The sequence below is a fragment of the Schistocerca gregaria genome, chromosome 9 (genome assembly GCF_023897955.1).
Source record: "Schistocerca gregaria isolate iqSchGreg1 chromosome 9, iqSchGreg1.2, whole genome shotgun sequence".
Taxonomy (NCBI): Eukaryota; Metazoa; Arthropoda; class Insecta; order Orthoptera; family Acrididae; genus Schistocerca; species Schistocerca gregaria.
The window spans coordinates 162,962,384-162,983,962 of record NC_064928.1 but is presented as its reverse complement, the minus strand read 5'-3'; the positions used below and the strand labels follow the sequence as shown (position 1 = coordinate 162,983,962).

The 21,579-nt window shown below is 42.2% G+C and overlaps 1 protein-coding gene across 3 annotated transcripts in view; it reads right to left on the bottom strand.

Moving 5' to 3' along the window:
- Positions 1-1,642: 1,642 nt before the first annotated feature.
- Positions 1,643-21,579, bottom strand: part of LOC126291561 (zinc finger protein 544-like) — a 164,357-nt gene continuing 144,420 nt past the window's right edge. For 2 of the 3 annotated variants that reach the window (XM_049985077.1, XM_049985076.1), the window contains one exon: positions 1,716-6,072. In XM_049985077.1, coding sequence (XP_049841034.1) covers positions 5,493-6,072 — 580 coding nt within the window. In that variant the 3' untranslated portion in view covers positions 1,716-5,492. Of the gene's footprint in view, positions 6,073-21,579 lie in introns of all 3 variants that reach the window. The other variant, XM_049985075.1, reaches the window with a different exon arrangement.

The window sequence follows — 21,579 nt, the reverse complement described above, 5'->3', positions numbered from 1 at the left end:
GATAGTCTAATAAAAGTTCAGACAGACGTGCACTATATATTCTTTCAATATTTACGGTATACAAATAAAACCTATACTACTACATAAAGACAATTCATTGTTTAACACTGTTAGCAAATATCTGGAAGAGTTTGTAACTTACTTCAGGTTTTTACATCATTGGCGAAAAAAGTTTGGGCATATATATATATATATATGGGGTGGCCTATTGATAGTGACCGGGCCAAATATCTCACGAAATAAGCATCAAACGAAAAGCTACAAAGAACGAAACTCGTCTAGCTTGAAGGAGGAAACCAGGTGGCGCAACGGTTGGCCAGCTAGATAGCGCTGCCACAGGTCATACGGATATCAACTGCATTTTTAAAAATAGGAAACCCAATTTTTATTACATATTCGTGTAGTACCTAAAGAAATATGAATGTTTTAGTTGGACAGCTTTTTTTGCTTTGTTATAGATAGCGCTATAATAGTCACAAAAATACGTGGTATCACGTAACATGCCGCCAGTGCGGACGGTATTTGCTTCGTGATACATTACCCGTGTTAAAATGGACCGTTTACCAATTGCGGGAAAGGTCGATATCGTGTTGATGCATGGCTATTGTCATCAAAATGCCCAACGGGCGTGTGGTATGTATGCTGCTCGGTATCCTGGACGACATCATCCAAGTGTCCGGACCGTTCGCCGGATAGTTGCGTTATTTAAGGAAACAGAAAGTGTTCAGCCACATGTGAAACGTCAAACACAACCTGCAACAAATGATGAAGCCCAAGTAGGTGTTTCAGCTGCTGTCGCGGCTAATCCGCACATCAGTAGCAGACAAATTGCGCGAGAATCGGGTATCTCAAAAACGTCGGTGTTGAGAATGCTACACCAACAACGACTGCATCCGTACGATATTTCTATGCCCCCGGAATTGCGTGGCGACGACTTTGAACGTCGTGTACAATTTTGCCACTGGGCACAAGAGAAATTGTGGGACGATGACAGATTTTTTTGCACGCGTTCTATTTAACGACGAAGCGTCATTCACCAACAGCGGTAACGTAAACCGGCATAATATGCACTATTTGGCAACGGAAAATCCACGTTGGCTGCGACAGGTGGAACATCAGTGACCTTGGCGGGTTAATGTATGGTGCGGCATTATGGGAGGAAGAATAATTGGCCCACATTTTATCGATGACAATCTAAATGGTACAATGTACGCTCATTCCCTACGTAATGCTCTACCGATGTTGCTACAAGATGTTTCACTGCATGACATAATGGCGATATACTTCCAACATGATGGATGTCCGGCACACAGCTCGCGTGCGGTTGAAGCGGTATTGAATAGCATATTTCATGACAGGTGGATTGGTCGTCGAAGCACCATACCGTGGCCCCCACGTTCACCGGATGTGACGTCCCCGGATTCCTTTCTGTGGGGAAAGTTGAAGGATATTTGCAATCGTGATCCACCGACAACGCCTGCCAACATGCGTCAGCGCATTGTCATTGCATGTGCGAACAGTACAGAAGGCGAACTACTCGCTGTTGAGAGGAATGTCGTTACACATATTGCCAAATGCATTGAGGTTGACGGACATTTTTATTAAAATATTCTGTAAAAAGAAAAATAAATCAGTCAAGAAGTTTTCGAGATTTTCTCTTTTATACATATACGCCTTTATACAATACTCTAATAAACATTCAGACGGATACAGTCGATATTTTTTCAACAACAATGTACAGGTTTTTTGTTAAGACAAACTGTGAGTATGCAATGCTGTGAAAATATATAGTTTAATTTTCTTTCTCCCATTCAGTTTTAACTACAATGCCAGGAATTATACAAATTGTTTCTCTTTTGTATATATTTTTCCTTATATATAATTTTAAACAAAAATTGTATACACAAATATGTCATATTTTACTTTCTTTTTCTAAGTAATTTTTAATAGAGAACACAAAAGTTGTAGTTATGGCTTATGACAGATGTTTAATTACTGGACTGGAAAAACAAAATTATCTAATTAATGTTCCATGCACGTTCCTGAAACCCTGGTACACACTGAAATCTCCAAATCAAAATACCATAGCACACCATTAGAGGAAGGAAAACAAAATGGCGCTACCTATTTGATAGAGTGGAAACGGGCTTTTCTATTTTGTATCAGTTGTTCTATTGGTGTGCTACTGCACTGTGAGTAGGCATTTCAATGTATTCCGGGACTGCAGATACATACAGGTGTAAAAACAACACCTTAGTTACGTAACTTTATTTTTTAGATACGATAAATAAAACTTTATCACTACGTCTCATGTTCCTTACAGAACACTCAGACATTTAAATCGTACTAACGTGAAATATCACACGCATTTTTAAACTGTTTCAGCTCTTCAGTTTCCTACGGCAGCATCACATCACAAACAGTAGTAGTCACTGTGCACTCATGAATGGATTTTCAGGAGGTTTTTGGCACGTCCCGTGTGTAAAGGGAATGCTTCTCCAGTATGCACCACACGTTGTTAGTGGCAGAAATATATCAACCGGAAGTACCACCGTTTGTAACATGTGGAGTATCTGTCTCATCATGATCTCTGCACATGGAAAGAAATAAACGGGTAAATATACGTGACAAGGAAGAATATACATGTTATTGCTATTTGTTTCACTCTCAGCAATTTAAACTGTCCTCTTACACTCCTGAAAATGAAGTCTTTCGCGACGGCACTGATATGCAAAACATTCTCGTACTTCCGCTGTGGTGCCCTTTTATAGCACACAGATTGGTCGGTAATTACGTAATGTTGTAGCAGATGGTGTCAATGTCTGACTTGTGGCCGCCACTGCTCCAGCCATAGCGTAAACATTGCGACGAATATCCCTGGCGCTTCTCTGCGTCGAAAACTCGCTTCCATGCACCACGAAGGTTATATCTGCGGTCATGGTTAAATATCTTCTCACACATTCTTATTTCTACTACAGATTTCTTATTTAGAGAATGCCGGTATGCAAAAGCCTCACACAAAACCTTTGTTTCGTCAAATAGAACTTGATGTTTGTTTGTAAAGCTGTGGTCATGAGCTGCAGATTTCTCCAGTCCTAGATTGTTAACATGCCGTTGATGCTCTGTACAGTGGTTGGAAACGGTGAAAGTGAAATGACCGATGTAATTCCTTCCGCATTAACATGAGATGTTCTAAATCCTGGGGTTGAGATTGTCCTTAAAAGGACGTAGCATCTCCTTTATCTTCTTAAAAGCGAAGATAGATCTCTTGTCTCTGCCCATTTTGCCGGATGTAGCGCCGCAGAAAGGAAGGAATACAAAAGATGGCTCATCACGCAAATTTTCAACATGTTCACGTTTTCTTCACGCTGACTTCATATCACATGACCCACAGCCATTCTTTCCTAAAACGTATTTCAAATGATTAATTTCGGAATGCAAGTGGTTCTCGTTAGAAACTGTTTTTGGTCTGTATATCTGTGTATTTAAAATTTCCCTCTTCTGGAATGGATGGTGGAAACTCTGACCGCTAAGATATATATTAGTGTGCATCGGTTTGTGGTACACTGAATGGCAGAGACGTCCATCCAATTTTCGTTGTACCAAAATATCTAAAGATGCATGCCTTCCCTCATTATCTGTCCCGACTCTGAATGTTTGGGTGCATACTGTTCATATATTCATGGAAGTGCTCAACAGCTTCTAAATCGTATGGCCAGCCACAAAAGTGTCATCAAGAAAACGAAAAAAAATGAAGATGGACACAGGGGAGCCAAATTTCATGCACGTTCCTCAAAATGTCCCATAAAAATGTTAGCCATTGCCGAAGAGAATGGAGAACCCGTCATTTCATAAAACTTACCACCATACAAGAAGTAGATGGTCATTATAACATGTCGGAAAAACTTTATCGTTCCAGGTGGAAAATGCTCTTTTGATAGTTTTAATGAGTCCTCCATATGAAATTTTGTAAACAGTGAGACCACATCCAGGTTAACTAAAATATCGCTTGGGCCAACTCTAGTCTGTTTAATTTTCTCAATGAACAGGATTTATCAACTTAGTTAAATATTTGGCCTGCCAGTAGGTAGGACAATCAACAGTGCTAACAGTTGGCCTCAACGGAATACATCCCTTGTTGACTTTAGGTAATCTGTACAACTTAGGAGGTCTGGGAGCTTGTGCTCTAAGATTTTTGATGAAACCCTAGAATAGACCTGGACCTCTAGCAGGAGCTCCACTGTTTTTCTGCCGTATGACAAAGTTTGGTCCCATTTTAGGCATCTGTACTTGTTATCACCCAACAATAAAGCCACTCTGCTGTTGTATTCAGGGTATTAAGAACAACGATGGCATTTCGCTTGTCAGCCACAAGCACACAAGACCTTCATATTTTGGCAATCACGGAGTCCCTCTTTCACTGTTCTGCTGATGTTAGATTTTGGTGGCTTGGCTGTAGCTAAAATGCGACTGTTGGTGAGGTTTACCTCGTCGGCGGCATCTTGTGGGAGATGCCACACCACCCGTTCCCCTCCACTAATGAACTCCATGGTAGGTACAGTGCATGGTAGCGACAGTCAATCAGTTTATTAAAGGCCGGGATGGCTCCTTCGTCCAGGTTCTACTCCGACAGGCTGCGTGTCGTTCCATGAGCTGGTTCCTGACGAAGATGATAGAGGAACTTTCGAAAGCTCGAGGTTTTACCCTGAATTGATGCGACAATAAGTCCAAGAATGTTTTATACCTCTTAAGTTACTACCTAATCACACACTCGAAAATTATCACATATTCGGAAATAAATGGTGAAATATTTGTGACAAGGAAGAATATGAATTTTATTGCATCTCGTTTCACTTGTAGCAACTTAAGATGTCTCATTAGGTTCCTGTCTAATTAGACATTCAAATCGCCACATATTCGGAAATAAACAGCCAAATATTTATTTCATCCATTTTCTAATCTGATGGAAATGTGAATAACATCGAGTATTGTGGAACACACATGTATTACATTCGTAAAGTTCCAAGTGTTTTCATGATAAAATTAAAAAAGAGAAAAATACAAACAGTGCAATGTGAACCTACTTTCTTCGACTCTGCAACTCACGACATTGTCCATTACGCAACCCCGAAGTCATGCGATTTTTGTTTATGTCTTGCTTATCATAGTATCTCTTGAAGGCTTATATCATAGATGTGTAATTAACTGACATTTAATGATGAGTGATAAATATTTAATGCTCTATTGTCTTGAAACAGCACATTGCAACTTGTAATACAAAACAGCTAAAAATTCCAAAATCAATATGGGACTGTCAAATCGAGTCAAAGATAGTACCAGTATGGAGTAATAGTATCTGCCCCTAAATGGAAGTGGTATAACTCTGCCGTTGTGAACATCTATGGAAATGCATCACAAGTTTATCAGCGTTTCCCAGTGTGTTATCCAAAGTTGCTGTTATGAGTGACTTTCTTTTGATGAACACTGCAATTTTATTGTGTTCCACCAGTGTGCATCCACAAGTGTCTCCTTAGGTCGTTGTGCCGCCTGAATCTCTTATGACACATTTCACAGCTGTATGGGAATTCGCCAGTGTGCACCCGAGAGTGCTGGTTCAGGTGGGTGCTCTGAGTGAATGCCCTGTTGCAAACACCACAGACGTAGGGCCGTTCGCCAGTGTGCAGCCGCATATGCTGCTTCAGGCCGCTACCTTGTGTGAATGTCTTGCTGCAAAAGCCACAGCTGTATGGGCGTTCACCAGTGTGCAGACGAAAGTGATCCTTCAAATTGCTACTCTTCCTGAATGTTTTGTGACACACGCTGCATGAATACAGACGTTTGCATCTATCCAGGTATGCGTGCTCCTGCAGTTCCTGCAACTGTGCAAACGTCCTTTTGCAGATGCCACATGTGTGCCCCAGATGCCTTGTGTCAATTTTATTCCCACTTGATGCTTCCTGCTCGGTGATGCACTGAATCCCATTGCCTGTTGCTGCAGCCACAGAAACGTCGGTAACCAAGCTGCCGCTGTCATCACTACTCTTGTCTTCCTCCATGCCAATGGGGATAATACTGCAGAAAAGTGGAGAAAACTGTGTTAGAAACTATTATCATAACAGTGCAACAATGGAAATGAAAAAAACATTAACCAATGTGCCAAGTATCTCGAAACGTCCTTGATACTAGGTTATAATTTAGGAGCACACTGCCCAATGCCTTGAATTAACATAACTTTTACATCTCTTTTAAGAGTGAACACACACACACACACACACACACACACACACACACACACACACACACTCACACACACACAGAGAGAGAGAGAGAGAGAGAGAGAGAGAGAGAGAGAGAGAGAGAGAGAGAGAGAGAGAGAGAGAGAGAGGGGGGGGGGGGGGGAGAGGTGAGTTAATTTTAGGCATTACTTTAGGACACAAAAGGTGGTAATTTTGTCACAGAGACTTTCAAAGAAGTTGAGTGTAAGCAAAATTCACTGACAGTGGTATTGCTGCAAAGTGAAACATCTGGGTAAGACAACACCACAATCATTAATCCAGAGGACGTAAGAAATTAACTGTTAGGGACCACAGAATTCTAATACATTCTAGGTGAACTGCTATATCAATGTCTTTACTCCACAAGTCACCTATGATGTGTGCAGATACTTAACTTCAGACATTCCTTTTGTTGTAGCTCATCGATATCTCAGGAAATGTTAAGACTACTGTCATGGCTTCCCTATTGCACAGAACTAAAAAAATAATGAGCTTATTTGCTTAGACTACTATAAATAATGTCACATCCATCATGGAACAGTCGGCAAAAACGTTTACAGAGCGATGGACGGCTGAAAAGATGTTGCTCTGAGACAACCCTGTGAATACTTTGCAGATACATGGAGAAAACTGTTCAAATGACAATAGGTGGTCAGAAAGGATTAATCAGTCTTAAAAGGAAAATCTGCAGCAACAATAGTCTTCTGCTCCACGCTCTACCGCTTAGTAGAAAAATTTAGACTTTTATGTGTTACATTCATCTTAATTTTAAGTTTCAATTGCTGATTGTTTGATACATTAGTTCATACATTATTGCCAAGCAGCTAATTATAAATTGGGCTTTACTATCACTATATAGATCTAATTATAGAATCAGAAGTAATGAACAAAACGTGACTGTTAGCTTTACTAATTTCTACAACCACCTGAACCCAAATAATATTGAGCACCATTTTGATCAAAGAAAAATCGATTCCCTTCTGATGCTATTAATCACTAACTAACAATTAATACAACATATGTTCCATTCGAAAAATGATCACAGGTAAACTTCAAGCTCTTTATTTCGCTACAGCATGTCGCAGACTATTTTGCATTATACATGGCCTAATGTGCTGTTAGAATATGTGAGATTCAAGTGGACAGCATAGTCTCTTTGAACCTAACTTTAAGCTGTGCAGGTAAGTGGTCCTATATTTCCAAGTTTTCTGCATTTCTATGTCATACCAAACAAATAACTGGCGCTTAATGATTACCTTCTTTCTGAGGCAATATGTATTTACATACAACATTCATATATTGCGTTATCTGAAGTTTCTTCTGGCACCAACATTCAGTGCCACACATCAACCACTTCCCACTTCGAAAAAGATAGGACCCACGGATGAGAAGACAGGACTGACTGAAAGAGTTGCTTTCAGTACTCCCTGAACATTGGCTAATACATGTAATTTCGAGCAGAAAATTCTCGTCCACTAAGTGAAGGCCTTAACACTACAATTACTCATAGATAACTTATTCCACTTTTTAAAACTATTTGCCAACATAGTGCAGGTATCATTTATTCAGAATCTCTCTACTTTCAACACAGTATCTCCCAGTGATCTATTTCTATACTCTACTGCTTTTTATTTTATTACTAATAAAGATTTAACTTATACTGAATTCCAATTACTATTTTAGAAACCTATCTTATTGACAGTAATTGTTATAATTTTTATCAGTGAACATACAATGAGATTTTTCTTATATTTTAAAAATAAATCACAATTTCCGCAAATGCAGCACTTAATTTTTTATACCGTTTCTATGTTTATCAATTGCTGCTTAGTATTTGTTGACTGTGGTTGTGTAGGAAGAGGTTCATACAATAATAATGCAACTAAATAATTTGCCATTATTGGCTGACATTGTTTTTTAGCAAATGTAAATACAAATGATCTATTTTTATATCACTGGGAGGAAACAGTACTGTCTGCTGACACAACTTTAATAAAGGCAACCCAATAATAGTATTCAGTTCTAGTTGTGAGTTGATCAGTGAAGTTTACTTTATTCAGTGTAGCACAATAAAATACAGAATGTGGTGTCACCGCCAGACACCACACTTGCTAGGTGGTAGCCTTTAAATCGGCCGCGGTCCGGTAGTATACGTCTGACCCGCGTGTCGCCACTATCAGTGATTGCAGACCGAGCGCCGCCACACGGCAGGTCTAGAGAGACTTCCTAGCACTCGCCCCAGTTGTACAGCCGACTTTGCTAGCGATGGTTCACTGACTTCTGCGCTCTCATTTGCCGAGACGATAGTTAGCATAGCCTTCAGCTACGTTATTTGCTACGACCTAGCAAGGCGCCATTATCAGTACTATTGATATTGTAAACCATGTATCGTCAAGAGCGACGTTCGTCATTAATGGATTAAAGTTAAGTATTCCACCAGCTACGTCCGTTTTTCTCAATTCTAATTCCCTTGTCATGTTCCAGACCTCACGCCAGCCTGCGTGAGCTAAAACGCGTGCATTTCGGCCTCCTTTAGTAACCCTGTGTTGGCTCTCCTGCCAACCACATTGGCGACGAGAGTAAAGGTGTTCTTATCTAAATTGCCCTGATTTACTTGTGTTATGGGCTTCGCCACATTCTCCAGATGTACTGTCCGAATTTTATCGCTTACAGAATCAGCAGACGCAGGCCTTACTGGATGCCCTTGGACAGCTCGTCCAGGGTCAACGTGCAATGCAAAACAATGCGGCAGCTGCCGCTTCACCGCTAACGCGGCCACAACACGCTGTTGCACCCACTTTTCGCCCTTTTGATGCTGCACTGGAAAGCTGGACGGAGTGGTCACGCCAATTTGGATTCCATCTCACCGCCTACAGAATTCAAAGTAACGAGCGGCAGCCTTTTTTGTTATCTTCCGTCGGGGTGACCACGCACGTACCGTGTGATAGTCAAATTATTTCCCCCCGCCACGTAGCAACTCTGTCCTACGAAGAAATTTTGTCTGCATTAGATGCATATTTCAAAAAATCAGTCATTGTAGTTGCGAAACGGTATACCTTTTTTCGAACAAAACGTACGGCAGGTCAGACTAATCGGGAGTGGGTTGCCACCTTGCAAGGCCTTACTAGGAATTGTGCTTTTGAGTGTCAATGTGGACTCCTTTATTCAGATACTATGGTACGTTATGCAATTGCACAAACGTTTCTGACGTTCGTATAAGGGAACAGATTTTGAAACTAGTAAATCCCTCCCTTCAACAAGTGATGGACATATTGGGTCGGCAGGACACACTTGGCTTTGCTCAGGAACCCTTTGAAACTCCGCCAGCAGTGTGTCAGGTTAACCGGCCCGCCGGGCGAGCTGCACGGAGCAGTAAAGAACCCTCGCGCCCCACCGCGCCGCTGCCGCCAGACTCTCAGCCACGGGTGCCGCGCAGGCAAGCAAATGCAGTGATGAAATCATGCCCGCGGTGTGCTACTAAACATACGCGTGAGATTTGCCCGTCACGCCAAGCTATTTGCTTTTATTGTAATAAAAAAGGACATGTTCAGAGTGTTTGCCAGAAAAAGCTCGGATCGGAAGCTCAAAACCGTTCCAGGCCCTTTGCTTCGCGCCGGAATCGGAATCGAACCAAGGATACTCAGGCTCGCGAAACTTCGCCCATGGAAATTCATGTAGTTCATTCCACTCCGCCCAGTGCTACTCTCTCTAACAGTGACTGTGTTCGTCCCAAAAATAGAGTGCGTCGCCGGAACTCCCGTAAAGTGGCAAGTGATTATGTACCAGTGTCAGTTCACATTGCACGAGACAGTCGCTCTTGTCCTCAGCAGGACAATAAACTTTTTGTAGACTTGGACATTAACGGCAAAGTGATACCATTCCAACTCGATACCGGTGCTGCAGTTTCACTGATCAATCAAGACACTTACAAAAAAAAAAAAAAAAAAAAAAAAAAAAGTTCAAGTGGCTCTGAGCACTATGGGACTCAACTGCTGTGGTCATTTGTCCCCTAGAACTTAGAACTACTTAAACCTAACTAACCTAAGGACATCACACACATCCATGCCCGAGGAAGGATTCGAACCTGCGACCATCGCAGTCGCACGGTTCCGGACTGCGCGCCTAGAACTGCGAGACCACCGCGTCCGGCAAGACACTTACAAACTGCTGGGAACACCTCCGTTGCATGCCGCAAATGTTAAGTTAAGTAGCTATTCAGGACAAAAGATCCCTGTGTTAGAACAGTGCAGCCTTCTTGCAACATACAAAGGATAAACAAAACTTGTGTCATTTTACGTTCTTCGTACTTCTTCTGCAGTGAACTTGTTTGGTTTCGATTTATTCAGGTTGTTTAACTTGTCTATAGTAAATAAGGTCCTCTCAGTGAACCAGACTGTGCCTTCAGACAGTGTTTCTCGTCTATGTGAAGAATTTGCAGACAATTTTGCAACGGGCCTCGGTTGCGCTAAGATATATAAAGCACATTTGGAACTGAAAGTAAACGCGCAACCGCAATTTTTCAGAGCGCGCAATGTTCCCCACGCATTGCGTGTTGAGGTCGCAAAAGCGTTACACGATTTGGAATCACAAGGTGTAATTGAACGTGTGCAGGCTTCTCTCTGGGCATCACCCTTAGTAATTTTGCCAAAACCTTCCGAACATTTGAGACTTTGTGTGGACTTCAAGGCAACAGTGAATCCACAACTACTTAACCCCGCCCGGAAGATTTTTTGACAAACTGTGCCCGGGTAAATATTTTTCGAAGTTGGACCTAGCAGATGCGTACTTGCAAATACCGGTGGACGAGGAAACCCAGCGCGTTTTGGGTGGTTAATACGCATCTTGGTTTGTATCGATTCAAACGACTGCCATTCGGGTGTGCATCCGCCCCTGCATTGTTTCAGCAATATCTACAAACTGTTTGCGCGTCGGTCCCCACTGCAGCAAATTATCTGGACGATATTGTGATCTCTGGAAAGACGGAAGAAGAACATTTGGCCAATCTCAGAACATTATTTCAGGTCTTGCGACAAAATGGTCTTCCCTTGCGGAAGGACAATGTGTGTTTTTGCTCGGGACTTGCCATACTTGGGACATTTACTGAATGCCCAAGGCATACATCCCTGTCCCACGCTCCTTCGTGCCATACAAGACTTGCCGTCGCCGTACAATTTGAGGCAGCTACAGAGTGTGCTGGGAAAAATTAATTATTATCACCGTTATATACCGCATGCCTCTTCCATTTCAGCTCCGCTTCATCACTTACGCCGTAAGGGTGTTCCGGTCGTCTGGACGACGGAATGCGAACGCGCCTTTCGCCAGTTGAAATCGACGTTGCTTTCCAATGCTTGCCTTACGCCATTCGATCCTCAGAAGCCCTTCTTGTTGATGGTGGATGCATCGGATTTCGGGATCGTTGCTGTGCTTGCGCACAAAGATGGATCGCAAGACCGCCCGATTGCCTTTGCGTCCTTATTTCTCTCGTCTGCGCAAAGAAATTATTCACAGATCGAGAAAGAAGCATTGGCTCTCGTATTTGGTGTTACAAAGTTTCATGATTTCTTGTATGGTCGTCACTTTACCATAATCACAGACCACAAACCTTTTACATCACTTTTTCATCCGACCAAGCCTGTACCTCCACGTACAGCGCAGAAATTCATTCGCTGGTCTATTTTCCTCTCGCATTACCGCTACGATATCTTGTATCGGTCCACTGCTAAGCACGGAAACGCCGATGCGTTGTCCCGCTTGCCTGTTGCTGAGGATAGGGCATTCGATTCCTCCGAACTTGCTTGCATGTTCATTGATGCGGAAACTGATGACGTGGTCGAATCATTTTCGTCGTGTAGTTACAGACAGCCACAGCTGCCGAACCTGTCCTTGCTCCCGTTCTGCGTTTTGTTGCTACGCAATGGCCCTTGTCAAAGTCACGGATCGGGGACCCGTTGGTTCGCCGATTTTTTGCTCACAAGGAGAGACTTTTTGTACGACATGGTGTTTTGCTGTTGCGTTCTGATAATGATCAGTCCAGGGTCGTGGTACCACGTTCTTTACAGTCCTCTGTTTTACAGCTTCTCCACCAAGGACATTGGGGTATAGTGAGAACGAAACAACTTGCTCGTCAGCACTGTACTTGGTTCGGAATCGATGCCGCGATTACGAATATGTGCTCTTCTTGCAAGGTTTGTGCCGAACAACAATCAGCGCCACCGCGGAAATTCTTTCCATGGCCAAAAGCCACTTCCCCTTGGCAACGCTTACGCATCGATTTTGCTGGTTCATTCTGGAATGCTTGATGGTTTGTTGTGGTAGATTCATTCAGTAATTTTCCTTTTGTTGTCCGGATGTCTTCCACTACGTCATCTGCCACCATCCAAGCGTTATCCGCTATCTTTTGCATTGAAGGTCTTCCACAGACTATTGTTTCCGACAATGGCCCACAATTCATGTCCGCAGAATTTCAGTCATTCTGCAAGGCCAATGGTATTCAACATCTGACGTCCGCGCCGTTTTCGCCACAGTCAAACGGTGCCGCTGAACGACTGGTCAGGACTTTCAAGTCACAGATATTGAAGTTAAAAGAGTCCCATTCTCGGGAGGACGCGTTATTGCTCTTTTTCTCCTCGTATCGCTCTCAGCCCCGAGATGGTCGCTCGCCGGCTGCTCCACGGTCGTCATCATCGAACCTTGATGTCTTTGCTACATCCGCCGCATCAGGTTCCTGTACAGCGGCAGACAGCTGCTTTTGCTCCAGGCGACGTTGTCTACTATCGCCACTATCGAGGTTCACGGCGTTGGCTCGAAGGGCGTATACTTCGCTGCCTCGGCCGCGCTATGTATCTGGTTTTGGATGCCTCTGGGGAGGTGCGTCGGCATCTCAATCAGCTGCGCCTCTGTCGTTGCACGGAATCTGCCGCTCGCCGTCTGCTTTCAGCGACGGTGCCGTCCGGTCAGCGCCCCGGGGACCCATTTACTGGCTCGCCTCAGCCCCAGGTGTTACCGACGCTGCCTTCCATTTTGCCCCATGGCGAGGCGCCGCCGCCACCTCCGCCGCCGCCGCCGCCTGTTCTCCCGCCGGCGACGCCCGCAGTGGACGCGTCGCTGGAACCGCCGGGCGCCTCCCTGGGTCACGCGGCGCCGATCGCTTCCCGTGACCAGTTGTCCTCCGACATGGAACTCTTGCCCGCTCCGGAACGTCAAGAGCGACGTTCGTCATTAATGGATTAAAGTTAAGTATTCCACCAGCTACGTCCATTTTTCTCAATTCTAGTTCCCTTGTCATGTTCCACACCTCACGCCAGCCTGCGTGAGCTAAAACGCGTGCATTTCGGCCTCCTTTAGTAACCCTGTGTTGGCTCTCCTGCCAACCACAACACAGAAAATACAAGGAACCAATTAACATAGTTTTCAAAAGCATTACAATGGATGAAGTTTTGGACGCTATAAATGATGATAATTTTGTAGTAGTGACTGAAGAAGACAATGAAAATGTTGATGTGAAGTTGTTCCTCTAGAGACTGATGCTTTGACATATGAAGATGAGGCAGATGATGGTGCAACAGGTACTGTGAATGTTCTGGATGTTCTTGGACAGGTGGAATTTCATTTTCGAAGTACTGAAAATTCATGTTTGGGGACTGTGGGTAATGAAACAACGAGTGCTGATGATAGAGTAAACTCACGATAACAGAAAAAACTTTGCAGGTAACTGCCAACTTACAGTAAAATGAAGCCAATACATACTGCGACTCCGAAAAATGATGTTTCAGCTGATTAAGTTCTATAAGAAATGAAAAAGGAAATAAAGGATCTCATGCAATTTGTAGTTGGGAAAAATATCTTGAGTTTCAATAATGCGTTTGATAATACTGTAAGAGAATCAGTGTTATATGGATGTTGTTCTAATAGTATATATGACTTCTCTTTTGACAGTGAAGACGTGAGAGCATTCCTAGGTTTACTACTTTCGTCAGGGTACCACAGACTTCCATTGGAAACACATTACTGGTCTGAAGACGATGACTTACGATTGGAAATCGTCAGAAAAGCTGTCTCGCGAAATAGATATCAGCAGATAGGAGCTCTAATTCACTTGAATGATAGTTATCAAGCTCAAAACAACAAACATGATTGAGGGTTCAAGGTTAGACCTGTAATTAAAAAGATGTACAAGTCCTTCCAACAGTTTTGGTACTCCTTCGGAAAACTAGAGTGTCTATGAAATGGTTGTGAATTATTATGACCATCACACACTAAACCAGTTCATTTGAGGCAATCCATTTAGATTTGGCTATAAACTATGCGCACTGTGTGATTATAATGATTACTGTTTTAATTTTAATTTGTATTGTGGCAAGGGAGTGGCAAATAAAAATACTGACCTTGGTGTTGGATCTAAGGCAGTGATAAATATGCCTGACTGTAGGAGGGATTGACTACAGTGACTTGTCGGGAAATATGCCACTTCTTTACATGGCAAGATATGGTATTGGGCTCTCTTTGCAAGAACAATTGATATAGCTGTTGTGAACAGCTGGATCATATACTACATGGCACATGGAGCAATAATCCTGGATCTACTGGAATTCTGAAGATGTCTTGCTGTTCAGTACCTGAAATCGCAGATTGGGAAGTCTCTATCAACACAAGGAGATCATTCCATGAAGTGAAATTTAATGGAAAGGACCACTTTGTGTCAACATAAAATTGCCAAATACGTCGCCAATTTGCTGGTTGCAAAGGCAGACTGACATTTTGTAAGAAACAGAATATTACACCTTGTTCGCAATAGCTTTGAACCTTACCACATAAAATAAGATGAAACAACACTGATGGTTAGAACTAAAATCATTAGTTTCTACAATCAGAGCTATATGTGAAGTAAATTTTAGAAGTAATACAGCTTTTTCTTCAAAAACCGAGAAATATGTCTAGTTCAAAAACATAATAACAATGAATAATATATGGAGTATATGTAATGTTGTTTAGTATTTGTAATTTACCTCTACAAATAATAAAGCTGGTATAGTTTCCTTATGAAAATGAATATTGGAGAGAAATGGGAAAATCTAAATTTTTGTATAGACATCAGATACTACATCAGCCAAGCAATCTACGTAAAGATCAGACAATTCTGTTCATCTGAGCACTTTAAAAAATAAATAAAGGATTGATTTATATTACTTTACATCAATATATTATACAAACACAGAAAAACATTGTCATTTGCAAAAAAAAAGAACAGTTGGAAGATAATGGGTTAACAACAATTCTAAGTGCAGTTTTTAATTGTTAGTTTCTTGGCATTAAACTCTATGGTTAGAACAACTGAGTAATAATGTGGAGCTTTAAAAATGACGTTGAATGGGCGTGTACAACATTTGCATTATTTGCACGAGGAGCAGATAGCCAGCTCAATTACAATAAAAAATATCGTACAATAAAATAGTAGCGGATGATTCAGTCACAAACCTATAAGGGGCAGGTCAATTTTTGAACATCCTCAGATCCACAAGCCATGATGGTAGACGATGGTAGTTAATGGAGTGGGTGCTGTAATTCCACAAATGCCCAAGCAGTTGACGTTTGTTGAATTACAACACCTGTTCCGTTCAGCGCCGCCATCGACCATCATCATATGACGGTCTGAGGATGGTCAAAATTTGACTGAAACCAGTTACCACCGAAATAAATGTTTTCGCCGTCTGACTGTTTGTGTCTGTTTTTAAAGGGCCAGGAACGTCTCTCTACGTTCCCGGAAATAGAGCTGATAATTAGGATACATGTGAGCCAGCACGCCATTCACATCAGACAAGTTCGTGCTCCTTGAGGTAAAGAATAAATAACTCAACATCTGCAGGTAGGAAAACAGGCACGGATGGAAAAACATGACACAATAATTTTGGCTGTCAATACTTGTACCCCCGGCGCCTGATTCGGGATCGCCTTTTCTCCCAAACGGTCCACACTTCCACCCCACCAACAAAGCTACAGCTGCGATGAACGAAGGAGCCAAGGACTCAAAACCAAAGGCAGCGCCAACCTGCTTGCGGAAAATGTCTAAGATGAACGAATAATTCCTCACAAACAACACGCCACTACAAGGTAGACCTCACACTGAACAGCGATATCTCAATCGATGCAAAATTCTCTGCATCAAAAACGCAAGAAATCACGCCACCAGGCAATAGGGCTACACCACATCAGTCAAAGCTGACGGTTCCAACAGTGCAGAACATATCTCAAGAGGAAACACACAAATCCTTCTGTTGGGCCTTACAGCGGTGAATGTACCACTATGTATACTGGGTGTAACGATGCATTGAAACTACACTGTAGACACATACGTCACACATCCTGACATCGAACAGGAAGTCGACACGATCATAGTAAAACATTAACTCAAGGCAAGCTGTAATCTAAAACGGTTCACCACTCCAAAGGAATAAAACTCAAAGGAGAACTATACATGTGCTTGGTGATCAAAAACATCGATTTTGACGTAATGACAGTCGAAATAGAGGAGAAATGGAAATTTGTGGTAAGGATTGTGGGACCAAACTACTTATGTCATCAGTCCCTAGGCTTAAGCACAACTTAATCTACTTTAAATTGACTTATCCTAATCACAACACACATATCCATGGACGAGGGAGGACTCGAACCTCCGATGGGGAGCGAAATAGAGGAAAACGTCTCGAGACTTGGTTACAAATATGAACGGGCGGTCAGAATTAGATCAAGAACCACGTCAGAATACACTCCATATACCAGAATGCTCACCTGGGGTCAGACCACAACTGACAAGCACTTGTCCGAATACTTCCGACTGAACTATAAAGTAGACCTTCCGCACACGTCAACTCCACAATTAGCACATTGCGCTACATGTTTCAGCTAGGAACACTTGACAGAAAGTGCACGTAAACACCTAAATGAATCGGCAATCACTTCACAAGCGAATGCAACGCACAAAAGAAGAAAATGTATAGTGCAGAAATTGCGAGAGAGAACACCACCCAATGGAGTCCAAGGGTCCGAACAGACCACCAGCTCCAACGTCTCCCAGCAAAAACACTGGAAACCTTGCCTTCTCCCAAGAAAAGCTGGCTGCTAACCCAGCCACATTCAGAGAGAAGCTGAGTATTCACAGCATCGAAACACCAACGCCCATTCCTGCCACCACGCAAAGAGACCCAGTCACCATTTTCGAAAACCGAAGCCTTCAGACATTTACCAGGACCCGAATGAACAGAAAACGCAACAGACATGGGAGAAAGATTCAAGGACGACATCACTATCAGCTTTGTAAATGTCGATGTCTTCAGGACAAAGAACCCAGGGTCAGAACCAATAAGCAAAGAAAAACTTCACGGTAAATGATGACAGCCAAAACAGTTGCAGGATAAAGTTTTATTAAAATTCTTGAACAAGGTTTCGGTATATATAAATATGCTTTCATCAGAAGTAAAAAATTCTGACATTTTCATTAGCAAAACCTTAGCATCGGAAATGAGATGTTTGATGTTTGCTGTTTGTGATTTTCGATGTGTATGTGTGGTTAATTGACTAGTATGTTTTTATTCACAACGACAGATGGTTTCGTTTTACTGTAACATTTTGGTTGTTTTCGCTAGTATGTATTTCACCGCTTACTCTTCGCGAGATTCTCGCACATTACACTAGTGCTGTCTCTCGTTAGATGTGTTCCATAGCGCAAGCTTCATTTGTTTGACACTGGGACACAGGTAAATTGGTTCCATATTTTCTATTTTACATAGATGTGTTTAAATGGTCTGATATGTTTTAATTGTTAAGGCAGAAGGTTTGAATTAGCACAACTTCTATTAATTTTTATGCGCTTGTCTATTATCCATTGATTTTAATATTCGCGAGTGTCTGGCAGATACCACAAGTGCCCTCTCTCGGCTAAACCATCTGCTCCAGTGCTTTCACACTCTCGTCACGATAGTTCGTAGGCGAAGCACTGGTGTTAAACTGTTCGCATTGACCTTGTGCCCATAATCATGTTGTACAAATGAAGATGATGTCTTATTTATTGACGACACCTTTGGCACAATTGTTTTATTAATCTCCATCGCAGGATGTAATTTTAGTAAGTAACTAAAAGATTTTGTGTCTGTATTACTCTGGTAATTTCACAGTTACTTAACCTGTAGTGTTTGTATTCTTTCTCATTTCCGATGCTAAGGTTTTGCTAATGAAAATGTCTTCCTGTTCAGGATTTTTTACTTCTGATGAAGGTATATTTATATGTACCGAAACGTTGGTAAAAAATTTTAATAAATCTTTATCCTGCAACTGTTTTGGCTATCATTTACCGTGAAGCATTTCAACAGTTGCTGTTTCAGCCATGTTTAAAGTCTTGTAAAGAAAAACTTGTCATATTGCTATCCTAGCAACTAGGTTCGACAGTCTCCATCTAATCATATGCGAGGGGGATACTCACAGAATACACACAGCTCCAGCACTCTGCAGCACTTTCAAAGGCTGCGTGGAAGTATACGCCAATAAAAGAACTTCAGCCATTCGATTAGATTCACTGCCACCATCTTCGAACATCCAGGCAATCCATCTTGAAATTCAAACATGCGTTTTCAAAGTATGTAATAACAATATACGTACCATCACAAAGGCAAGTAACAGTCGATTTCTTGCATTACGCCAAGCCACAGGGTGCATTCAGAATCATAGATATAAATGCGAGATTGGAAACATTTGGAGGCTCCAGAAGTAACAGAAACGAGATAGCACTAACAGCGCACCTTGAAGGCGACACGAACGGATTGAGGCCACCTTCCAACGCATCCACCTTCATTAACCGAGCTGTCTACTCCTGAACATCACATATGAGCAAGAAAAATCTATGCTCACATCAGTCCACAGCGTGTATGAAACAGCTTCACAAGTGACCATCTGCCCCCAGTAATAAAAACAGATTTAATGATTCAACATAAGCAGAAAAAACCAAAAAGGATCATAGATATTAAAAACCTTAATGTTAATAATATATGAAGAGGAACTAACAGAAACTCTTCCACAAGTCCAACATATAACAAACTAATAAGATTTAAAAAGACATAACGAAGAAATTGCACAAAAAAAAGAAACAGCTGGAAACGCACCCGTAAAAACAGCAAAACCAAACATCGACAGGATCTTTCAAAGAATACTGAACACAATGACAGAAAAAAACAAACCTCCACATCTACATCTACATCTACATCCATACTCCGCAAGCCACCTGACGGTGTGTGGCGAAGGATACCTTGAGTACCTCATCGGTTCTCCCTTCTATTCCAGTCTCGTATTGTTCGTGGAAAGACGGATTGTCGGTATGCTTCTGTGTGGGCTCTAGTCTTTCTGATTTTATCCTCATGGTCTCTTCGCGAGATATACGTAGGAGGGAGCAATATACTGTTTGACTCTTCGGTGAAGGTATGTTCTCGAAACTTCAACAACAAAAGCCCGTACCGAGCTACTGAGCGTCTCTCCTGCAGAGTCTTCCACTGCAGTTTATCTATCATCTCCGTAACGCTTTCGCGATTACTAAATGATCCTGTAACGAAGCGCGCTGCTCTCCGTTGGATCTTCTCTATCTCTTCTATCAACCCTATCTGGTACGGATCCTAAACTGCTGAGCAGTATTCAAGCAGTGGGCGAACAAGCATACTGTAACCTACTTCCTTTGTTTTCGTATTGCTTTTCCTTAGGATTCTTCCAATGAATCTCAGTCTGGTATCTGCTTTACCAACGATCAACTTTATATGATTATTCCATTTTAAATCACTCCTAATGCGTACTTCCAGATCATTTATGGAATTAACTGCTTCGAGTTGCTAGCCTGGTATTTTGTAGCTAAATGATAAGGGACCTATCTGTCTATGTATTCGCATCACATTACACTTGTCTACATTGAGATTCAACTGCCATTCCCTGCACCATGCGTCAATTCGTTGCAGATCCTCCTGCATTTCAGTACAATTTTCGATTGTTACAACCTCTCGATATACCACAGAATCATCCGCAAAAAGCCTCAGTGAACTTCCGATGTCATCCACAAGGTCATTTATGTATATTGTGAACAGCACGGTCCCATGACGCTCCCCTGCGGCACACCTGAAATCACTCTTACTGCGGAAGACTTCTCTCCATTGAGAATGACATGCTGCGTTCTGTTATCTAGGAACTCTTCAATCCAATGACACAATTGCTCTGATAGTCCATATGCTCTTACTTTGTTCATTAAACGACTGTGGAGAACTGTATCGAACGCCTTGCGGAAGTCAAGAAACACGGCATCTACCCTGTGAACCCGTGTCTATGGCCCTCTTTTCACACGACCGTCTTTTTCGAAACCCATGCTGATTCCTACAGAATAGATTTCTAGTCTCCATAAAAGTCATTATACTCGAACCTAATACGTGTTCCAAAATTCTACAACTGGTCGACGTTAGAGATATAGGTCTATAGATCTGCACATCTGTTCGACGTCCCTTCTTGAAAATGGGGATGACCTGTGCCCTTTTCCAATCCTTTGGAACGCGCCGCTCTTCTAGAGACCTACGGTACACCGCTGCAAGAAGGGGGGCAAGTTCCTTCGCGTACTATGTGTATGTTCTGCGAGGACAAAAAGTAACAAAAAAAGGTTTAATTATTTATTACTAAAAAACAAAAACAATAACACATTTACTTCAATTACAGTAGAGGTTCTAAAGTGCCTTCATTTAGTTTAAAGAGAGGAATCCTTCCGGGTCATGCTGACGAAGTTTTGTAAATTTATTTGTAAAAGTATAGACAGTGGAAATTGAAATGTCCTGTTGTGCCTCTCCTGCTCCAAGTCGGCCCGTTTGACGCCCTACGCCCCTTAAAGAACCATGGTTTAGAGATACTAACATCATACCAGATAAATGTTACTGGTATTCTTTTTGATATTTGTGAGATATTATAAATTCTACAACTGGTCGACGTTAGAGATATAGGTCTATAGTTCTGCACATCTGTTCGACGTCCCTTCTTGAAAACGGGGATGACCTGTGCCCTTTTCCAATCCTTTGGAACGCGCCGCTCTTCTAGAGACCTACGGTACACCGCTGCAAGAAGGGGGGCAAGTTCCTTCGCATACGATGTGTAAAATTGAACTGGTATCCCATCAGGTCCAGCGGCCTTTCCTCTTTTGAGCGATTTTAATTGTTTCTCTATCCCTCTGTCGTCTATTTCGGTATCTACCATTTTGTCACCTGTGCGATAATTTAGAGAAGGAACTACAGTGCATTCTTCC